This window comes from Megalobrama amblycephala, linkage group LG7 (genome assembly GCF_018812025.1).
Source record: "Megalobrama amblycephala isolate DHTTF-2021 linkage group LG7, ASM1881202v1, whole genome shotgun sequence".
NCBI classification, from domain to species: domain Eukaryota; kingdom Metazoa; phylum Chordata; class Actinopteri; order Cypriniformes; family Xenocyprididae; genus Megalobrama; species Megalobrama amblycephala.
In genome coordinates, this window is record NC_063050.1 from 11649468 (window position 1) to 11673012 (window position 23545).

The 23545-nt window shown below is 36.6% G+C and overlaps 2 protein-coding genes and 1 long non-coding RNA gene across 5 annotated transcripts in view; 1 reads left to right on the forward strand and 2 right to left on the reverse strand.

Annotated features, from left to right (window-relative positions):
* LOC125271359 (complement C3-like) overlaps positions 1-23545 on the reverse strand; it is a 731185-nt gene that overhangs the window by 26883 nt on the left and 680757 nt on the right. The gene's annotated exons all lie outside the window — the stretch shown is intronic.
* LOC125271390 lies at positions 1439-4670 on the forward strand. The gene is made up of 2 exons (XR_007185582.1): positions 1439-1701; positions 3478-4670. It is a non-coding gene; the product is annotated as an uncharacterized LOC125271390 (long non-coding RNA).
* dennd1c (DENN domain containing 1C) lies at positions 4660-22583 on the reverse strand. 3 transcript variants are annotated; one of them, XM_048195415.1, is made up of 23 exons: positions 22382-22583; positions 21320-21384; positions 20924-20967; positions 19095-19144; positions 18875-18994; positions 18536-18605; positions 17948-18028; positions 17791-17865; positions 17407-17460; positions 17207-17317; positions 13600-13700; positions 11781-11826; positions 11587-11688; positions 11387-11512; positions 11205-11306; positions 9088-9178; positions 8963-9003; positions 8777-8827; positions 8181-8228; positions 7952-8071; positions 7620-7708; positions 7337-7544; positions 4660-5808 (listed from the first exon to the last, which is right to left on the reverse strand). In XM_048195415.1, exons 1-23 carry the CDS (start codon positions 22396-22398, stop codon positions 5071-5073), a joined length of 2550 nt encoding a protein of 849 aa, XP_048051372.1. In that variant the 5' UTR covers positions 22399-22583; the 3' UTR covers positions 4660-5070. The 3 variants fall into 3 exon arrangements, with proteins under 3 accessions (XP_048051372.1, XP_048051371.1, XP_048051373.1); XM_048195414.1 differs by having other exon boundaries at positions 4660-5811; positions 22382-22581; XM_048195416.1 differs by lacking the exon at positions 17791-17865 and having other exon boundaries at positions 4660-5811; positions 22382-22581.

Here is a 23545-nt window from a genome sequence, read left to right on the forward strand (position 1 = left end):
GACAGTGCTTAAATGCTTTGCTAATTAAGAAAATTATTAGCCTTGCAATAGAGAACCATTGTATATGCTCTATATGCTCTAAATCAGTGTTCCCAACCATGTGCAAGCCCTAATCAACACTAAAATATTCATGAACTAGCTAGATTTTACTAAAGTAAAACAACCAAATTCTAAAAATATAAACATTATAGTTAAACACTTTTTATTTTGTAGTTTTTTACTGATTGAAGTAATAATTTTACTGTTGCAGTAATGAAAGGTTTGTGCAGGTTAAATGTGTTTGTCAGACAGTTAAATGTGCTAAAGAGGATCTTTTCGTCGACTGAGAAACCAAAGACTGTTACTGAGTTTTTGAAATGAGCGCATGCATAAGAACAACCCCCCTCCTTTGAAGGAACGCCTCCCAAAACTCGTAAACACTCGTATTGGAACACGAGCGTTTACCACCGGCATTCGCTGTGTCATGTTAGTGGATTCATTATGTCGGACTCACCGCAGGTAACTCATAATCTGCAGTTGTTACTCCTGTCTCCGGACAAAAACATTGCATGCCGCGCTCGTCTCTCACAAGGAACGTCATGGCAGTGATTGACAAGCCAGAGGGCCAATCGTTTACGCGATGATCGCGTAAACGATTGGCTGATGTTTTAAGGCCCTACCTCGTGCACAGATGATGTATATTAATATTATTACTTTCAGTGCACCTAATAAATAGTCTTTTATCAGTTAGTAAAGACAGTTTCAAGTAATATTGCAAAATAAAACATCCTCTTTAGTACCTTTAATTGGTGATGGACCCACCCAACATCTCATCCAAATGTTACCAAAAAAAAAAAAAAAAAAAGGTTTTGGATCAGTTTAATTTATTTATTTTTTTTGGTGTGAATTTTGGACCTATAGATTTTTTAACTTGTTTACTTGATTTTAAAATGTTTTCAATGACTTTTGGACTTCTAGCCTTCTTTTGTGGATGGATTTACAAACTGAGAAATAAAGTTGAACAAAAATAAACATGGACTCTTAATGATGATGAACAGAAAAGGAAATATTGCATATAAAATTATATCAAAGTATGAACATGTGCAATACAGTAAATATGCTTAAACTACGCTAAATCAGTGGAAAGATATGCTGTTCCAATCACCCAAATGTTACCCCTTTTTTTTTTTTGCTCAGTTTTCAGAAAAGTGTAATGTCACACATCATTTCATTATAATATACCATTGTTTCCTCCTCAAATGGATAGTTAACATCTTCAGTATTACAGAAATGTATCATGTGTTGAGCTAATGTTTTTCATTTATGACAAAAAAACTTGCACAAGGCAATTCAAAAACTGTCCCAATCACCCTTAATTCACCCTAACAAAATAACGACAAAAAAAGTTTGTTTTCTATTAATATCACAGTCTGCCCGGTAGAGGAACTCACAGTGACATTCATTTTGGCAGTGGATGAGTTTGTGTGAGCGCGCGCTTTTGAAAAGAAAAAAAAGGGGGCGTTGAGATAGTGAGTTTCGTGAGTGGAACAGGTACAGCGAGTTCACGCGCTTCCGGACGCAGGTGAGAGAATCCCCGTCATGAACGCGCGGATTAAACAAGGCTGCGTCGGGCTCTTCGCTTGGACGCTGAGGTCGTGATCGTTTTGGATTAATAATAATAACAACAACAATTCCTCCGCGGATGTCACACCATTTTCTCAGGTGAGTTTAGTTTCTCTTTCAATCGGATGGTTATTACTCTAAGGGTGTTTGAGAACAGCTCGTCAAACCGGCTGCGTCGCCTACATTCCGTGACTGACTGACTGACCGTCTCATCACGAGGAGATAAAGCTCATTTATCCTCACTCCTGTCTGCTTAATAATACAGTATCTCCAGAAAATAGTAAACCTTACACCTGAAATCTCTTTTTAATTAGTTGAATCATTTGTAAAGATAATTAGTAACATACGTTTTATTGGCTATATAAAAGTTACCCGAGTATAAATCTGCCAGGATCACTTCATAAAGTCGGTTGAGCTCTGAAATGTTATTTACTTAATTCATACACTTGTTTTTTCCCCATAGTTTTGATGGCATTAAAAAAATATGAGGGAAGAAAGCAATTTATATGCTAGCACTTAAATATTTGACTGCACAAATATTAAACAGTACAATCATGGTAGTGACCAAAAAGTGTTATGATAGCCTATATTTTATGGTACTTTTACGATAGCCTATATTTTATGGTACTGCAAATTCTGTAATTTTACTGATCCTCATGTCATTTCCAAACCTGGATTTCTTTCTTCCATTAGCCTACTGGTGAAAATGAAAGGGCTCTGAAGCTTCATAAGGATGCAAAAACACCAACTTGGGTAAAGTTGGTTTTATATTCGCACATTCGGACATCCGTATTCAATAGTCTTGTTAATCACACTACATTGGACATTCAGTGGACATTCACAAGTAAATATGCCATTAAAACAATACTTGTCTATTTTGATCGACTGTGAAAAATGTTGTAAGTTGACAATCGTTGGTTGTCAATATCATGTCGCTGCTTAAAATTCGCAAACATTAATTTATTGCACATTTATTGAAAAGTCTGAATTTAGTAAGTCCGAATGTGCGAATATAAAACCAACTTTACCCAAGTAAAACACTATAACAGCAGTCCATACTTCTGAAGTCATAGACAGTTTTGTTTGAGGAACAGACAAATGTTTGAGTCATTTACTAAAAGTCATGGTCACCCTGATTTTGCCAAGTCAGACATGTTCCTGGATCAACATATTTTGTTGATCCTGGAACAACATTCCTGTCTGAAAATTTAGTCTTAACCCTCTTCCTACCCCTAAACCTAATCCTACCCATAACTTATCCCTAAAATCAGAGGGGAAAGATAGGTGAATAACATTGATGTAGAAGCACCTAACCCTGGTTGCAAGCCTAAACTACTTGGGTAAAGTTGGTTTTATATTCGCACATTCGGACATCTGTATTCAATAGCCTTGTTAATCACACTACATTGGACATTCAGTGGACATTCACAAGTAAATATGCCATTAAAACAATACTTGCCTATTTTGATCGACTGTGAAAAATGTTGTAAGTTGACAATCGTTGGTTATCAATATCATGTCGCTGCTTAAAATTCGCAAACATTAATTTATTGCACATTTATTGGAAAGTCTGAATTTATCAGAAGTCCCAATGTGCGAATATAAAACCAGCTTTACCGAAGTGCCTAAACTTGACATAAACTGTACACTTGTCCCACAAATCTGATCATGTTCATCCATATGGCTTTGGAATGATATGAGGGTTTTTGAGTATGTCCTTGTAATTGTAGGTCAGTGTTGTTCTCCCAGACTAATAATTAACCCCATCAGTCCACAGCCGAACAGTGGACCCTTTTTTACATTATCTTCTCATCTGTGAATGTGTTTGTGTATTGTAGGAATTCACCTCTCCCCTCTCTCTTTCTCTTCCACTAGGTTAAAATCCCCTTCCAAAATGACCACGGTGTAGTCGCTATTAACTCTCACACGCACACGGATGCTCACATCTTGTGTCTTCTTAAACAGACACACCCTTGGAAAACAAAAGTACATATGTCTCAGTCTGTGTTTGTTTCTCAGTGTGGAGCATCATGAGTTCAGCGAGCGTGTCGGGCCTGTTCATGCCGGCGTTGTTCCTGCTGGCTCTGGCTGTGGTTCTGTTCTCGTGCGTGCTTCGTAAAAGGAGGCAGATGGAGGGATCGTACCAGCCCAGTGCGGAAGAGCGGAAACAAACCAAGAACCAAGGAGCCGAGAAACCCGGTCTCGCTCTCCCACTGCCCAAAGAGGAGAGACTGATCTGAACGCAGCCCTCAGAAAAGATGCAGAGATTTAACCACAACTCTGTTAAGGTTAACCTGATAAACCTAAACTGAACTCTCATTATAATGTACCATTGCTGTTAATACGGAGTCCAGTCGCCATGCCACACGCACATTTGTGCAGTCCTAACAAACAAGGAACATTCAAAGTGGTGGTGGGTATTTATTCAGCGTTTTTGACTGAGATGCAAGAATGCTTTCACACTCTAATACACTGTTATAGGTGATAAATGAATTCAAGTATGCCTTTAAGAGGTTTTGCTAACACTTTTTGGTGTCTGACAACACGGGCAAGTGCATTTATCAAAAGAAGAAAGATGATTTACATGGACAGCCAAGCCAGTTTGTCGTTTTTGTTTACTTTATTTGTACTTAAGGTTTGCTCACCTGTGAGTCCATATGAAGGAGACACATGGCAGCTTTACCTCTAAAATAGTTCAGCATTACTGTATTAAATGCTTTAAATGTCCAGAAAGGAATATTATGTTGCAGCTCTTTCAAATGTAGAGAGAAAAATATGTATATTGCACTTTGCCAAATATCGTTTTGTGTTATGTTTGCCTTTTTGTAACTTCTGTAACGTATCAATATTAGGATGATGCTGATCATAACAATGTGATGAAGTGAATATGTAACTGTGGTTTATTCAGTAAAATGCATCTTTGGGTTAAAAACTTTGTCCTGAATTTCTGATGTCATCTGAGAGTTTTGTGGGCGGTTTTTTATGTCAATGTTTGCTTTATGTCAGCTGCTGCTGTTTTGTTCTCTTTGATAAGCCTTTTATAAATGATTAAAGATATTTAGGTAAAAGGGGTTGGACTTGCTTTATTTGTCAGAATTGGCTTTGATGACAGTTTACTTTTTTAAAGTTGACATTTAAAAATCAAAATGGATCCAGTTTAATGCATGTTTCTGGTCTTATTGTGAACGAAAAATGTATTGACTGATTTCGACGCTCAAGTTTCAACCAACAGGTACATGCGGCATATCATGAGGTGAGTGTCCTTCCACAACCCCAAAGTCTAGTATAGAATGCCAACTTTTCACAATCCAATCCAAACCCAGTGGATAAAATCAGTTTTATCTTGTTTGACTCAGTTGCTTTACAAAAATCGAAAAGTGTCGTTTCATGTTGACTTGAAATCTCGACAATCTGAGAAAAAGTCATTTTAAGTATAATTTTGCTCCAATATGCTTGATTTATGATTCTCTAATGTTCGAATCTCTTCTTCAGCTCGGAGACCTTAATAGGAGCCTGGTCTTGCTCTTCTGGAGTTGATGTAACGGGCGATTTCGTACTTTGTTCTTCAATCTGCACACCTGTTTTTGACCCCACATTGATTTTGAAGGTTCTGATGGGACTTTTCACGGGGTTTTCCTTTCCTTGGGAACCAGACGAGTCAGTAAAGGACCTGGACTTGAACAGAGCTACGGTAGATGAGACTTTCGGAGACAGAGGTTCAGCACTTTTCTCCTTTGGCTCCTCTATCTCTACATTGAGGGTGACAGCGGAGGCGATTCCTCCATTTGCAGGTCCATTTGACCCCAAGTCAATGGTGGTCTTGTGCTCTTTCTGATGTTCTTCTTCTTTGTCAGGTTGCGTCTCTGTCCTCTCTTCAACTATCGTCTCTGTATCCAAGCTTTCCTCCATTGTTCCATTCATTTGTCCATCTTTTTTCGACCATTGATCCTCTTGCACCTCTTGAGAAACTACTTCGGGAACCAGAGAAGCATCTTCTAAACTTTGTAGATCCGAACACAGACTTTCCCCTAACTCATTCAAGTCTTTCTCTAATTCATTAAGCTCATTTTCTGGCCTGTCAATCAGGGCATCAGACTCCTCCCTCTCACCACCAGGCCCCTCCTCTAGCTCCTCCTCCCAGCTCATAAGACTTCCGCTGTTTCCAAAAGATTGACTCAGACTCTCCTGACTCGGGTTGGCGAAACCCTTCTGAAAGAGAAATTAAATGGTGAGAGTGTGTGGACAAGTGCATGTGCTTCTACTTTTCCAGACGGCCATATTTGACTATTTCAAGTTTTACAGAAACAGCAGTCGGGTAAGACCAACACAACATTAAATCTTGCTGAAGTGCAAATTGCTGAATTAAACATTTAAACTTTTTTTTTTTTTTTTTTTTTTTTTTTTTTACTGCATCTTCAGTACAATAATTAAATGTTGATGTTAACTGTTGCATGTCCTGATTTTTTAGTTAAATACGTTCCTGGGTCAACCTATTTTGTTGATCCTGGACCAACATTTCTGACTGAAAACTGAATCATAGCCATATTCCTACACCTAAACCTAACCCTACCCATAACTTATCCCTAAAATCAGAGGGAAATGATGATTGGTTGATTGGAATGTTGTACTTTGTGAAATCAGGTTAACTGTTCCAGTGTTATTTTAGTACCATTGGAATACTATAGTTTTCCATTTATTTTAATGTTAAAGTTTTAGAAATTTTTTTTTTTTTTAAATGTCCATAGAGCTTTTATTAATTTTCAGTTTTAGTTGTTTTAATACCTCAAATTAAACTAAATGAGAAATGGTGCCTTGGCAATAGCTGCAAAATTTCAAAGTTTACATTTTAAAAATATTTTGTAATATTTCATTAATGTTTAAGTAACAAAAATGTGTATTTTTTTTTATGTTTTTTTTTTTTTTTTTTTAGTTAGATAACCCTGTATTTAACAAACAGTAGTAAAAAAATAAAATAAAAATCAGAACAATGTACCACAATGGAAACACATTTTCACATTGGGATTATATTATAGTTATTATAATTATTACATTTATTAATTTATTTGAAAGTGTTTACCAGTATGTATGTATGTATGTATGTATTTATTTTATTTATTTTAAAATAATTTTATATTAAGTTACATATTATTTATATTTATTTAAATAATATTTATATATATTTATATTTATTTATTTTTATTTATTTATTTTGGGGGGTATAAATGCAATTTTGACACATTTATGATTTGTATTCTTTTTAGATCAGTTAGAAGAGTTTTTTTCTTTTAGGAGTAACACTGAGGAGCATATGACAGTGGTTCACTCAAAATTATTTTTTTGGAGATCAAAGTATAAAAATGCATCAATTAAAGAAATATTAAATGAAGCAGAAATGGATAATTTTTAAAGAAAAAACACAATGGAAAATGACAACACTTATGTTTTAACACTTATGATATCACTTAATAATTATCTAATTCCTTTACAGATGTTGTTATTAGAGCTATTTTGTCTAAAAAATCACATGGGGAAAAAAAATATTCCACTGTTAGAACACATAATGCATAACATCTTGGGTTAAATACCTTCTGATGGTTTGGTTATGAGACAAAAAATGTGCTCATAAACAACAAAGACTAATGCGGCATGTTTGTTGCAGGTTGTGTCATTGACAAATGCCCCGTCCAGCACAGTTTAGATGGGTGAGACAAGAGTGAACGAATCCAGGCCTTACATGTGAGATGAAGTCGGTGCTGTCGGAGCTGAAGAGGTCGAGGCTGCGTGTCCCGTACAGTAAGCCCGGCTCTCTGGAGCTCTGAGCGCTCAGGGTGTCGAAGATCTCCCCGAGCAGGTCCATCTCCTCCGGGTCAGCCAAGAGAGAAAGATCTTCGTCTTCCTGTATGTCGCTGGTGCCAGAACACTGCTCAGGGCTTTCTGTTACACTGCAAAGGGAGATGCGTTTTAAAGAGACACATTAAATGGCAAAGCTTCCATGCATCTGTTCCCTCTCCTCTCACCTGTCCTCATAGGTGTTGTTGTCATCCTGTGTCTGTTGCTCCGTGTCCGGATGGCTGGGGTGTTTGCGTGCCGGCCGCCGTGGTCGAGACTGAAAAACAATGCAGGATAGAAAGAATAGAAAATAAACAAAGCATATTTAGAAAGTAAAGTGCATGTGCTATACTGTGGTTGAACACAAGATGGAGCCAAACTGATACATTTATCACACTCAGGTGAAATGGACATTTTCCCAAGTTGCTGCCTTTGATTCTATAAAATATTAAAAATATGCAATTAATTGTATATAATATTAATGTATTTATGTATTTGGGTGCCTTCAGGTGTCACTCACCCTGCCAAAGTGCTGTGTGATTGGTAGACGGTTCTGAAGGCAATCTGATTGGATGAGGCGATACGTGTGCGTCCCACATACAGACCCGCCCCGCTGTAGCATGTGAGATTCTGTCTGATCCTGAGAGGGAAAATCCAAAGGTTCAATGTAAATTCACAGAGATGTGAATTAATTCACTTATTTTGTACACAAAGTGGAACCACATATAATTTATAGAATATAAACTCACCTTTGATGACAGGAGGTTTTTCAGCCCAAATTTGCTGTGATATTTGGTCTGAGTGAGATATTAACAGATTTTGGTTAGTAAAATTTTTTTTTGAAAGAATTTTATTCAGCAAGGATGAATTAAATTGATCAAAAGTGACAGTAAAGACATTTATAATGTTACTAAAGTTTCTATTTCAAATGAATTCTGTTCTTTTGAACTTTCTATTCGTCCAAGAATCCTGAAAAACAAAACTGTATCGCAGTTTCCACAAAAATGTGAAGCAGCACAACTGTTTTCAATATTGATAATAATCATACAATTTCTGAAGGATCACGTGACACTGAAGACTGGAATAATAATACAGTAGTCAACATTTGAAGTGGATCAAAACTTTTCATCAAAGTTGTCCTAAAACCTTCTTCTTAGGACAACTTTGATGAACTTTTGTGATCCACTTCAAATGTTGACTACTGTATTTCAGAAGAACATTACTGTTTACTGTATTTTTCATTACATAAATGAAGCCTTGAGAATAAGAGACTTCTTTTGAAAACATGAAAAATCTTACCAACCCCAAATTTTTTAACAGTAGTGTACATAAAGTATATACTCACTGCTTTGTTAGCTGTAGACTTCCATGTCACGATCAGGGCTCCTCCCCCTTTCTGTAAAGATATATATATATATATATATAAAATGTAGGTATTCTGTGCAAACTGAAAATTTCCATAGTGTAAATATAGTAAGAGTACTATGGTAGTCTACATCCTCTTTATAGTTTCTGTCTGAGTAAAACGCACCTTTAAATTTCCCACCCATTGCCGACACAGTTTAGAGCCACCTGAGAGGAATCGAGAGCAGAAGAGATGTTAAAACGAGCACCAAAATAAACTAATCTGATTCTCTGATGAATGTAAATACGCACCTGATGAAGCTCCGCACTGCAGCACCTCTTCCTCAAACGCATCATCTGGCTCTTTGCCCTGGTTCAGCATTTCCAGCCGGCCGTCAATAAACTGAGGACAAAATGAGATTATAATGGTAGATAATATGCAGTCATGTCACGGTTACACATTTAAGTCTGTTTAAATATCTGTTTCAACCATTGGTAAGCTCAAATGTCATATTCAAGAGTAGAATGACACCGAATGCAATTGGTTGTTGCATACATAGAATCAAGTATGACTTCTGAAAACTGTAAATATAACATTTGGCTATGTTTGAAAGTTTTATGGTGCTCTTTTTGCAGCTCAATGCAAGAGAGCAGCTTGAACATTCTTCAAAACATCTCCATTTGTGCTCCATGGAAGAAAGTGGATTTTCGGCATGAATTTTCGGTGAATTACTTTTACGACATTTTAACTAATAGATAATATTACATAAAATAGACTAATTGATAAAATGTTAACAGTTGATTAACCACAGATATCTTGTTTTTTTAAATGCCCCTATTATTCTATTTTAAAGGTTCCTAATTTTGTTTTTGAGGTCCCCTACAGTAGGTTTGCATGCATCCATCATCATCAAAAAAAAAAAAAAAACTTTTTACATTGTTGCATCAGCTCTTTTCTCACACTGTCTGAAACAGTTTGATCAAGGATTCTCTCTAAACCCATTCTTTTTGAGGGACTCCTCTACTCTGGTCTGCTCTGCTCTGACTGGTCAGATGGCCCAGTCTGTTGTGATAGGTCGACCACTTGCAGCGCATGTTTTTCACTTGTCAGGGCCAAAAACAGCATCTTCTCGATGAACGACACAAACCAAATTCTTCTAGTCTAGTCAGTTACAACTACAGTGTTTGAGGGTCAAAGTAGACGTTCACAGGTGAAGACCATTGGCAGGCATTATGCAAATTTGTTACAAATCTATGTAGGTTTAAGCATGAAAATGTTATGTATTGTAATTTAAATCTATATACAGTACAGTCCAAAAGTTTGGAACCACTAAGATTTTTAATGTTTTTAAAAGAAGTTTCGTCTGCTCACCAAGGCTACATTTATTTAATTAAAAATACAGTAAAAAACAGTAATATTGTGAAATATTATTACAATTTAAAATAACTGTTTTCTATTTGAATATATTTCACAAAGTAATTTATTCCTGTGATGCAAAGCTGAATTTTCAGCATCGTTACTCCAGTCTTCAGTGTCACATGATCCTTCAGAAATCATTCTAATATGCTGATCTGCTGCTCAAGAAACATTTAATGTGTACAATTGTACAAAATATTTGTGTACAATATTTTTTTTCAGGATTATTTGATGAATAGAAAGTTCAAAAGAACAGTGTTTATCTGAAATCTAATCTTTTGTAAGATTATAAATGTCTTTACTGCCACTTTTGATTGATTTAATGCATCCTTGCTGAATAAAAGTATTCTTTTCTTTCATTTCTTTTCAAAAAAATAAAAATAAAAATTCTTACTGACCCCAAACTTTTGAACGGTAGTGTATAATGCTACAGAAGCTTTGTATTTCAGATAAATGCTGTTCTTTTGAACTTTCTATTCATCAAGGAATCCTGAAAAAAAAGTACACAACTGTTTTCAACATTGAAAATAATCATAAATGTTTATTGAGCAGCAAATCAGCATATTAGAATGATTTCTGAAGGATCATGTGACACTGAAGACTGGAGTAACAATGCTGAAAATTCAGCTTTGCATCACAGGAATAAATTACTTTGTCAAATATATTTAAATAGTACGCAGTTATTTTAAATTGTAATAATATTTCACAATATTACTGTTTTTTACTGTATTTTTAATTAAATAAATGTAGCCTTGGTGAGCAGACGAAACTTCTTTTAAAAACATTAAAAATCTTAGTGGTTCCAAACTTTTGGACTGTACTGTATGTAAATAAATAAAGTCAAATAAAATCAACACTTACATGTGTATGTTGGATGTTTTCTTTATACTAGTCTAAAAGAAGCAAAATAGCCCTCAAATTCGACCAGTGCATGGAAAAAATACCAGTTTTGCCTGTAGTATCTTGCCTAAAGATAGTTACTGACATTGTGGATGCATGTGTTTGCAGTTACCTCTTTGAAACACTGCAGGTGAACCGCGCTTTCCAAAAACTCCCGCATGCTTTGAGACTTATGACTCAGAAACAACTCGTTACAGAACATAACCGGCCCTTCCTTCAAAGTAAGAGAGAGGAACATTGAAGTGAGCATTTATAAACCTGAGGCTAATGTTTATCTAAACTCTCATCACTCACAGCAGGCGACTGCAAGGCATCTCTGTATCCTCCAAACAGCAGAGCCTGCGCTCGGAGGAAAGCGTGAGCGACCCCTGACCCGGCCGATGCCGCCTGTCTTTTCAGCCTGACCTTCAGTCCCGCCACCTGCAGAAACAGTGTTTGCCGTAAACCTTCAACCGTTGTGTGTCAGAGACCTGCGAGGAGTTATCGAGTCTCACCACGTCGGCCGGGATCTTTTTCAGGTCCTCGTAGGGCGACTCCAATGTGTTGGTGTCAACGTTTAGTATGACCACGTCCTCCAGAGCTCGACTCTTGACTCTCTGTCGCACCGAAACACAGAAGGAACCGTAATGTGAATGTTTATGCGACACAAACTGAGAGAAAACACTAAAATGAGAGATAATCGTCGTACCTCCGCCAGGCTGGAGTGGACTCCAATGAGGTACGGCATTGGCGCGCTAAAAAAAATGAAGGTGAGGTAGAATTAATCGGCGTTGACAGAAGATGTGTTTTCAATCACTGACCTAAAGGCTTATATATATATATATATATATATATATATATATATATATATATATATATATATATATGTATGTGTGTGTATTAATATACTGTAGGCCTATTTTTAATTTTTTTAATATGTATTTAATGTTTTTTTTCCTAGCGTTTGGCACTCCTTGAGATTGCTCTTTATTATTATTATTAAATTATTATTATTTTTCTTTTCTTTACTTGTTTTTATTTTCATTTATAACTTCTGTCTGCATTATGTTTTTATATGTATTTTTATCAATTTTCCGTAACACTTTACAATAAAGTTCCATTTGTTAAAAGCATTAGTTGATGTGAGCTAACTGTGAAAAATACTTATAAATCATGAATTAATCTTAGTTAATATTTAACATTTCTAATACATTATTAAAACTATATGTTGTATCTGTAAATGTTAAAGGAACACTCCACTTTTTCTGAAAATAGGCTCATTTTCCAACTCCTCTAGAGTTAAACAGTTGAGTTTTACCGTTTTCGAATCCATTCAGCCGATCTCCGGGTCTGGTGGTACCACTTTTAGCATAGCTTAGCATAGTTCATTGAATCTGATTAGACCGTTAGCATCTCGCTCAAAAATGACCAAAGAGTTTCAATATTTTTCCAGGCGCAATGATATTAGGCAGCGTCTCTCACAAATGTCTCCATGGTTGCAAGGCACGCTCCCTGTGCAAGCAGGGGGTCACAGGCGGTGCGTAATATCATTGCGCCTGCTGCACCCACGGTACGGCAGCAAAGTTTCTTGGAATGAGAGTATAGCCATATTGGCCTAGAAAACCACAACTTTTCATTTTCTGTGGGTCTTAGTACATGGTGTAACTACAGAAGGGTCAAGTTTTAAATAGGAAAAATATCTCTTTGGCCATTTTTGAGCGAATCCATTCAGCCGATCTCCGGGTCTGGCCACTTTTAGCATAGCTTAGCATAGTTCATTGAATTTGATTAGACCGTTAGCATCTTGCTCAAAAATGACCAAAGAGTTTAAAACTTGACTCTTCTGTAGTTACATCGTGTACTAAGACCGACGGAAAATGAAAAGTTGAGGTTTTCTAGGACGATATGGCTAGGAACTATACTCTCATTCTGGCATAATAATCAAGGAACTTTGCTGCCGTACCATGGGTGCAGCAGGCGCAATGATATTACGCAGCGCCTGTGACCCCCTGCTTGCACAGGGAGACATTTGTGAGAGATGCTGCATAATATCATTGCGCCTGGAAAAATATCAAAACTCTTTGGTCATTTTTTGAGCGAGATGCTAACGGTCTAATCAGATTCAATGAACTATGCTAAGCTATGCTAAAAGTGGCCAGACCCGGAGATCGGCTGAATGGATTCGAAAACGGTAAAACTCAACTGTTTAACTCTAGGGGAGTTGGAAAATGAGCCTATTTTCAAAAAAAGTGGAGTGTTCCTTTAATAGACCTTATTTAAAAGCTCCCAATTGTTCTCTACAAAAATAATTTATTAAAAAATAATTAAATTAAATTAAAATAAAAGTTATCTTTTTGAGTTCATGTTTTTAAAGCATTATTTTAATATAAATAAATATTACAATTGATATTAGTTATTCTTTGCAGAGGCAAAATATTAGTCAATCATCCTGAGACCCACAGTTGAGAAAGACTTTTACGCCCATGGAGAGTCCCCTTAAACCACATGTACGTGTGTGTGTCTCATACCAGCAGTAGTCCAGCAGATGAGGTGGCAGCACTGGAATGAAGATGTGCTGCCAGTACATGGGGAAGAGCATCCCGTTACACGCGTGTACGCAGGCCGTGAGCTGAACACACACAAAACACTGTTAGCTGCTGTTTGGTGCATGTTTAATGAAGCCCTGACTAGATGCAACACAATAAATTTTCTAGTATCAAGGGACTTTTCTGTCTTCGCTGAAAGAAATGACAAATTCTCAGACAATCTGAAGATGTTTAATTCGTTTTTGGAATATTAATATAAAAAAAAAAAAAAAAGAGATTTTTTTGCATGTAGGTTTTTTGTGTCATGCCTGGTTAGGTGTTAAGGCGTTTTCGCACTGGGGTTTCTGATGAGGAACCAAGTCCATTTGACCACTGAACACTTTTGTTGGGTTGATGTAGAAAGCTGCACCAAAGTGCACTTGCACGGTTCATATGTGATTTCCAAATGATAATCAAGCAATCTGACATAATTTGTGGAAGATGACTTTTCATTATAGCATATTGACCTTGTTGCTATGGATGATGTCATCACGCTTACTAACTATAGACCTTATGCGACAGAGAAACGTGCGTGCAGCCATCTTTAGAATTTTGCCTTTGAACTTCCGTTTTTTGCAGTAGCCCTGTATATTTCTATAGCATTGCTGTCAAAGAAAAATTAGCTGGTGAAGAGGATTTACTTATTGTAGAGTTAACAAAAGTTATCATGAGCATTGTAATGTTTAAAGCAGATGTCTTAACAAATGTCAGTATACCGGGACGATTTTAGTTTATATTATATGTAATTCTTATAATAATTTATTCATAAATACGTAAGATTGCTGTGGAAATTCAAACCGGGAGTCAAAAGACAATGAGCGCAATGCTGAAAAAGGGCGGGGCTACATACTGCTACATAAGGGAGACACAGAGCACATTTAGGCCACGCCCACACCAGGGGGGAAAACAATCCAACCGTCTCCATTGACTTTGTATTGTGTGAGGCTGAACAGAACAAGGTTTAAACACTGATATGTGACAAGTTGTACAAACAAGCTTAAAAAAAAAAAAAAAAACATAAAGAAAAGTTTTTATAAGCTATCGAACTGTAAAAGCCAGCCTTTAAGGAGACAAAAGTGGATACAGGCAATAAGAAGTGAAGCATCAGCAGGAAGAATATGTAAATTTTGGGATCCTGACACTCGCCTCAGTAAGCCCACGTGTGCAGTAAACATTCAGTCACTGTTAAGTCAAATATCCTAATGTCAGTTTTATATATTATATTTCCTGTCGCTGATTACATTCCCCTCCAGTGGGCGTAGTTCTCAGTGTAATATAACATGTCGCGCTCTGTCTCAATCGCCTGTATCCACTTTTGGCTCCTTAAATGCTCATTTAAGATGGTTGGATTGTTTTCCCCCCCAGTGGGCGTGGTTTTCAGATTATGACGCGTTGCACTCTGTCTCTGTACCCACAACGATTGGCTGATGGGGGAGTCAGTGATTTATGAATAGAAATTTTGTAGAACGAGTTATCATGTTGCCATATTCAAACAAAGATTTTAAAATGTAGGCTAAGTGTCACTAATTAAACAAGTAATATGTTCAGCTAATTGTCAGCCTCTTGCATGTCTGCATCTCAAGAGATTGCAAAATTCAAGCGACAAATGATGTTTTGTAAACAAATTTCAGGAGGAGTACGTTCGAATGTAATCAGCTCGAGAGGAGGCATACATATACAGCCGACACACCTAGTCACCTCAACAGTTTTCAGCATCCCTCACCCACACCGACGCCTCACTCTTGGCTGGTTCATATTCTCAGGATATGGGGGAGTACTATTTTGGGCTAAATTCTGAGTTCGGAGCTTGGAAATATACTTATTATACTCTATTGGATCATTTGTAAGTGTAAACTTGTGAAAACAACTGACACATGTAATCTGACATTATTTTCTTTTTTCTTTATTTTCAAAGGTTTATTTTTGGCATTTTGCCTTTTTATTATGATAGACAGAAAGCCAAGTGGAAAAGCGAAAGAGGAAGATGGGATTGGGAAAGGTCCACGAGCCGGAACACGAACTCAGGTGATGTGAGCTGCCCAGAAGGTTATCGGCGCTTATTTTCAACTTGACCGTAATGTTTTATTCTCCATCATGCTACACATTTTGCTCATATATAAATGAATCTTTATGTTACGTCATCACAGATTAAAATCTATAAATCAATATATTTATTGTATTTATGATGAAAAGGTTCAGCACTCAACACTCTATCTTCTATCGTCTCAATGGTGTACAGTGTCTTTGGGCGGATTGCTGGCAGATTGCCATTTTATGATTGTTTGTGATTTGGTCTTAGTGACTTAGAAGGCCTCTTGACTAATCCTAATGTTACACAAATTAAGGAGTTAGTTTTAACACTAAAATGCTTTGTGAAATAGTTTTAGAGCAAAAATGTAGGAGTCCTAAATTTAGGACTGACATTATTTTTTAAGAGTTAGGAGCTACTTTTAGCCTTAATATTTTTGTGAACACAGCCCTTGATAATTTTGAATGAATGTTCTATTAAAGGATTAGTTCACTTTCAAATAAATTTTCCTGATAATTTACTCACCCCCATGTCATCCAAGATGCCCATGTACTTCTTTCTTTGGTTTAAAGGAAATTAAGGCTTTTGATGAAAACATTCCAGGATTATTCTCCTTATAGTGGACTTCAATTGGCCCCAAACGGTTGAAGGTCAAAATTACAGTTTCAGTGCTGCTTCAAAGGGCTTTAAACGATACCAGACGAGGAATAAGGGTCTTATCTAGAGAAACAATCAGTCATTTTCTAAAAAAATTTAAATGTATATGCTTTATAATGACAAATGATCGCCTTCCAAGTGGTTCCACCAAAACCGCACTTTCGTATGTCCTACACCTTCCCTATTTAACTTACGGAACGAATGCAGCGCCAATTCAGTTTTTTTGTCATAAGTTTTCCGAAAATGACGATCGTTTCTCTAGATAAGACTCTTATTCCTCGTCTGGTATCGTTTAAAGCTCTTTGAAGCTCCACTAAAACTGTAATTTTGACCTTCAACCATTTGGAGGCCATTGAAGTCCACTATAAGGAGAATAATCCTGGAACGTTTTCATCAAAAACCTTAATTTCTTTTCGACTAAAGAAAGAAGGACATGAACATCTTGGATGACTTGAGGGTGAGTAAATTATCAGGAAAATTTTATTTGAAAGTGAACTAATCCTTTAACATTACTGGAAGAACATTTGTTTATAACTTTAATAAAACCTTGCCAGAACGTTAGCAAAAGTTCTGTGAATGTTCCCTGTTAGCTGGGGATATGGATTGAAACAGCATGCTGGCGAAAGATGTTTTGAGTGAACTATTCCTTTTAAGTTTCACATTAACATTCATGCATTTTGGTAGATGATATTATCCAAAGCGAATTACATTGCAGTCAAGGTATGCAGTTCAGTACATGCATTCCCTGGGAACTGAACTGAACTCATGACCTTGGTGTTGCTAGCGCCACGCTCGACTGTTTTCGTTTAAGTTTTAGTCGCCGAAGCGAATCAAGACACAAAAGCTGCTGCGCACTGAACTCACCGTGCTGAGTTTGCTGCAGTAAATGAGGATCCGCCTCTCGAACAACATGCTGGCGTAGAGCTGCAGCAGGTTCCCCACGTCCACGGCCACCACCAGCTCTGTCAGGTTCCTCTGAAACACATAAGACCCGAGAAATGACCAGGCAGATCAAATCCACACATTATTGAAATCATAGATTAGAAACGACGGGAAAAACTCACACTCTCTGGAATAGAGGGCAAGGCCTTGGGATCTGGCGCGATAAAGTACGGGATCTGATGAAGAGAAACATTATTTCACAAAAGTGCCAAACTAAATTGCATCGTTGGATCACAGCTACCACATAAATGAAGTTAGGCCTTCGAGTTAGTCTGCCTAAAGGGTTTTAGGCTAGATGAACAAAGATTTTGTGATTATTTTTTTGAGAAGAATCAAGTTAGTTAGTGTTTTAGTTAAGCATTGATTAAGGTCATTATTTTTTTTTGTGGTTAGCTTCACATGCTGGATTAGGTCAATCTCATATTACGGCTTGTATTAGGATTTATTAGATGCTGGAGTGAAGGTTTAGTCCGGTCGGCTTGTTCTAAAGCGGGTCAGGGACTCACCCCTGTTGACTCCTCCCCTTTAGGGGCGTGTCCAAAGATGCCAGGCATCTCAGTTCGGATCATTAGCTTTCCTCCCTCAGTGAAGAACAAACGACCCTGATTGTGATGTCACACTTTATGTCATAAACGGAACTTCCACCAGCCAATCGGAACTTACCATCTGCAGCGTGATGGAGCCGTTCGCCGGAGGGACGGGGTGCTTGTAGAGAACAGAGAGCAGCTCTTTCATCTCATTCGTCTGCCAGGGTGTTCAAATAAATAAAATGGCATTAGATACATTAACGGTCAAAAGTTTGGAATTTTTTTATTTAACGAAAAATACAGTAAAAAAAAAACAATAATATTGTGAAATATCATTACTATTTAAAAATCTCGTTTTGAAATGTAATTTAATTCTGTGGAGGCAAAGCTGAATTTTCCACACAAAAAAAAAAAAAAAAAACTTTTTTCAACATTGATCAGCATATTTTTACTGAAGGATCATGTGACACTGAAGACTGGAGAAATGATGCTTAAAATTCAGAATAAATGACAATTTACAATATATTACAATAGATATTTAAAATTGTAATAATATTTCACAATATTACTGTTTTTACTGTAGTTCTGATCAAATAAATGCAGCCTTGTTGAGCAGAAGAGACTTTATCAAGATCTACTTTAACTAGATCTTAATTGTTCTGCTAATGTAAGTGTATAAATAGCTTTTTAAACATGGATCATCAGGAGAGGGTTAAAGCCTTACCTGCCCTTTCGTTGCGTAGTCCGCTAAATTATTCAGAAGTTTATAGAAGACTTCAAACCATGGCAAATAACTGAGAGTGAAAGAAATCACACTTTAGTCAGGTCAAATGACTGCTAGTTCTGTTTTTTATGTACTTACATTGAGTTAAAACTAAGAACTTAAAAGCAGATCATAACTCTAACATTAATGTAGAGTTTATTACATGAAAATTGACCTAAGTGAGTGTGGTTAGCCAACAGCCATGAGAAGTAGACTTCTTAATAATTAAAAGGGGTCATCAATCATGTACATTGAGGATGAAACTGAGGTGTTTTTATGTGCATTTTGCGCATTTGAGACCTGAGTATGCACAAGCAGGTCTGAGAGCTGGACGTGAGTCTGCAGAAACCGAAGCGCTGACATCCCTCCAGATCGGTCAAGACGAATGTGAAGTGCTGCACGGCAACAGTGTCCTTCGCCCTGTCAATCGACCGACCGACCGATCGGTTAATCAGTCATTAAAGGTAAAAAGACTGGAGTGTGCATTACCATATTTAATATTATAATGAATGATTATCACCTCTCTATGTCATAAGGGAAGCAGAAGCGAGGCAAGGACTGCAGGGACTCCTGTGTGAGAACAGCAGATGTATTATCAATCAGTGCCTGTGCAAATATTGCTTTGCATTCGCAACCCACTTTACATGCGTAACGTGAGATATTTCCGAGTTCAACAGGAAGTGGAGTGGATCATAAAAAGTGGGTGTTTGATACCAGAATGTGGATGTTGGTGGATCTGATGAGACTTTTTGACCCAGATGTGGAGGCTGAAGGTCAAATTCACCCGGTAAGGCCTCTTTTGTTTAAAATCTATCCTCACTTTTTTCGTATGTGTTAAAATACTTTTCACTGTTGAGTTTAGAAAGGCTAAAACAATGACTAAGTATATAATAAACTATTGTTAATATACTGTACATTAATATATTAAGACTATTATTATTAATGATCAATTTATAATTTCTAAATTATTATACAAGTATTATACAACCAGTAATTTAGGAGTTGTCAGTGGTTCATAATATAGTGATAAGATAGAAAGTGTAAGTAAATGATTAATAAACTATTTAAATGTACATTTATACATCCTATTATTTAGTCATATAATAATAGTTACTCAGTGTGTCCTACTGTATTTCATAATTAATTCAGGTTATAAAACATTTAGTAGTTGTCAGTTAACTATTTTTGTGATCTCATCTAAAGTGACGGCAATTTATGCCTCGTAAATCTTTTATAAAGGAGATTTTAAAGTTATCTTAAACACAATACATTAATACAGATTTCAAGATGCAAAAAATGAAACTGTACAACTGTACACTTGATATAAGATGAAAAATAAACCTGTGTAATATCATAGAAAATAAAAAGGAACTAAACAAGCAACAAAAAAGAACAAAATAAGCAAAAACAAATTATTTTATATATTGCAGAGGTTTATTTTTCATGTTATATCAAGTGTACAGTGTACAGTTTCATTTTTTGCATCTTGAAATAAATAGTTCTATGTTCTGTATCACTGTATTGTGTTTAAGATAACTGAGCCTTTAAACCTCCTTTATAAAAGCTTTACGAGGCATAAATAGTCCTCACTTTAGATGAGTTCACAAAAATAGTTAACTGACAACTACTAAATGTTTTATAACTACCTGAATTAATCATGAATTACAGTAGGAATATGTGTTAATAAAGCATTTATTAACACACTGAGTAACTATTACTCTAAATAATAAGATGCATAAATGTACATTTAAATAGTTTATTAATCATTCACTTACACTTCCTAAATGATCTTATGAACCACTGACAACTCCTAAATAACTTGATTGTATAATACTTGTATAATAATTTAGAAATTATAAATTGATCATTAATAAAGTATGAAAATACAATTATTAAACATTATAGATATGCTTATAAATCAAGAACAAAGCATTTACAGCTGCATTTATAAACGGCTTACTAATGTCTATTAATGCTTTATAAATGATGAATTAACTATTTACTAATGCTTAACTGAAGAGGATGCAAGTGTTACCAGTGAGGGTTTAGTTTACGGTCCAATTCTCATTAGTAACTAGTTGCTTGTTAGCATGCAAATTAGGATGTTGGCTTTTTATTAGTACTTATAAAGCAGATATTAATAATGCCTTTTTCTGCATGATATTCTACATCCCTTCACCCTACGCAATACATAAACTTAACATCTACCTTACAAACTGTTAATAAGCAGTGATTAGGAGTTTATTGAGGCAAAAGTCATAGTCAATAGTGAGAACTGGACTCTAAATTGTGACCAAATAAATAAATAAAAAACAGAAGGAAAGAACCACAATGATCCCGAGGACTAACCTCATCATTAAAGTCTTCGGGGAACTGAAACAGCACACCAGGATCTACTCAAACAGAAAGAAAACACACACCCGGGTCAGGCACATCAGTTCATTTCTCAACTAGAGGATGTGGTTAAAGTCAGGTCAGAGTTATCCACATTATTCAGCCTGGTTCTTAAAGGTCCAACCCCATCTCTCTTTAGACTGTCAGTGTTTCCCATCACCACCCTGTTCATAGCAGATGATAACTAGTTCCCCTGCCTTTTCTCTTTCTGATGAGCGTGTATCAGCCCTGCTGTGTGGTTTTTCTGGTTCTGTCATGTGACAGGAAAAGCCATTCTCAGAAAAGACAGGCTTGTGCGTGCATGTGTGTTTATTACATCAGTTAGTCAGTGTGTATGTGTGTGGTACCCACCTTTATCTCTGGCGATTGGACATGAGGCTTGAAAGAACCAGTAGAAGGTTTTATCAGGGTTTTCTCTGAGAACAACAAAACAACGAGCAAAATAGTCATCATTACAAAACAATCATTGAAATCACACCAGAAAAACATTAGGCACGTCTGATGTGAAACATATATAAGAATGGCCGGCGACTCTGAATAGGATCAGCAATGAATCATTATCTTCTGTTCTTCTCTGTTTCTTAATACAGCGGCTTCACGCGTGGAGCAGGATGTGGTCGACTGCTAAATTAGTTGAAGCACATCAACAGAAAATACTTCTGAACATATCGGCCGGCCTTAATTGCATCTATGCAAATGTAACGATCCTAACAGCATGTTTGTGGCAGGAAAAACTGCATAAATGACAAAATATCAGTCATTTGCTCTTGAGAGAATTTGAAGAGAAATGTTTCATATTGAGATCTATGACTTTTAATGGCAGATCAGAGCACAATTTGAGAAAGATCGGAGTCTTTATTTGCGATATAAGGGATGTTATCTATGATTCCTTCCTAAGGAATGATAGATAGTGTTGAAGATAGTTAATGTGAATTTCTACACCAGTGTGAACTTAATGCATCCACTAAGTACAAAAACACCTACAAGATTTCCGACACAATGCGACTTCAACAGTGATGAAGAACAGTGACGTGCATCCTGTAGCATTTCATTGCGCAGACAGACACTTATTATTTTGTCTAATGCAATGACATTGACAGATTTTAGTGACTTTTGAAGCCGCTGTGCATTTCCACAAGACAGCTTGAAATGAAGGACGGAGAGAGGTGATGCTTCTGCATGAACATCTGCTCTCCTCGCATCTCACTGGAAATCTGTCCAAACTCTCCATCTGCAGACCTCAACTCGGCACTATCCAAACGTTGCTGTTTTGGTGTTCGAGTTCATTCGCTGAATCGTGACATGATAGAAAAGCCTCGCGTCCGAGAACGACAGAGCGAGGAAGAGGAAGTAAGCAGGAGACCACAAAATGAGCAAACAGAGAAATCAAGAGACAAACGGAGAGAATCTTACTTTATCCTGGAGCCCATGATGCACTTGTATGTTGGGGCCCATTCGGGGGTGTTCAAGCGTCAGCAGACCAAAGTCATTAGATCCTTTATTAACATGCTTCGACACACACACTTCTGCACACACACATCCTCACATCAAACAGCCAATTCCGCCGACTAGCACACAACTTAAGACAGCACTTCCTGATCTGTGTCTGTGTGTGTGTGTGTGTGTGTGTGTGTGTGTGTGTGAGAGAGAGAGACCTACATGACGTTTGCCGGTCTACTGGTGCTATAATATCCACTTTATAATTGCATATTCTCAATAATAACTAGAGTTTTTTGCCTTCTGGTAGATCGGGTATCATCTTTAGGTTGAATCACTTCAGAAATCTCTTAATTAGACTATTTCAAAATGCTCACTTATTAGTGTATGTAACATTTCATGCACTTTATTATGTTAAATTGTTGAATGTGTGTTGTGTACGATAAACTTACACTTTCACCTAGTGATGATTGAAAACAAACACATGGAAGAGGAAACACAGGAACTTACTTCCTCTATTGTATCACTGCTGTTTTTTATGCTCTCATCATTCCTCGTGTGTTTGCTATCTCTCTCTCTCTCTCTCTCTCTCTCTCTCTCTCTCTCTTAGACTAACACAAAGGGTGATCAACATGTGCTGAGCAAACAGGTAACTTTGTCCTATTTACACAGACGTACACTTTCTCAAACAGAAACACACTATATTCTGACAGCTTCTTTGACTAATAGTGTCATTGCTTAGAAAGTACATCCAAGTTAGTGGTACCAATTTTTGTGCAAACTGGTTCCCTCTAGTGTTCAGTGGAGGATCAGCATGAAAATTGAGGAAACCGTAAAGATGTCCAGCTTTCTGAACGCGAGTAAAATATTATTTAATGGTTAGTAATATTCCTAAGGACGTTTTCAATTTAATTTGCCATCTTTCCACCTCAAGATAAAAAACTAAGGTAACTGACTTTATAATCACTCATTTTTTACTCACAATTGTGAGTAATTGTGTCTCATTATTGCCGCTGTATTACTCAAAACTGTGACTTAATTTCTCGTAATTGTGATTGTTTCTTATTTTAAACTCTTATTTTCACAGTAACCTGCCATATTTATTTTGTGGAAACGAGAAATCATAAAATCTAACATGCT

Excerpts from the sequence above, each read along its gene's own strand:
- dennd1c (XM_048195414.1), bottom strand. Across the intron at positions 9,179-11,204 it reads ACCTGCAGTGTTTCAAAGAG|TTTATTGACGGCCGGCTGGA; the intron begins GTAACTGCAAAC and ends TTTTGTCCTCAG. Across the intron at positions 7,709-7,951 it reads TCACACAGCACTTTGGCAGG|TCTCGACCACGGCGGCCGGC; the intron begins GTGAGTGACACC and ends ATTGTTTTTCAG.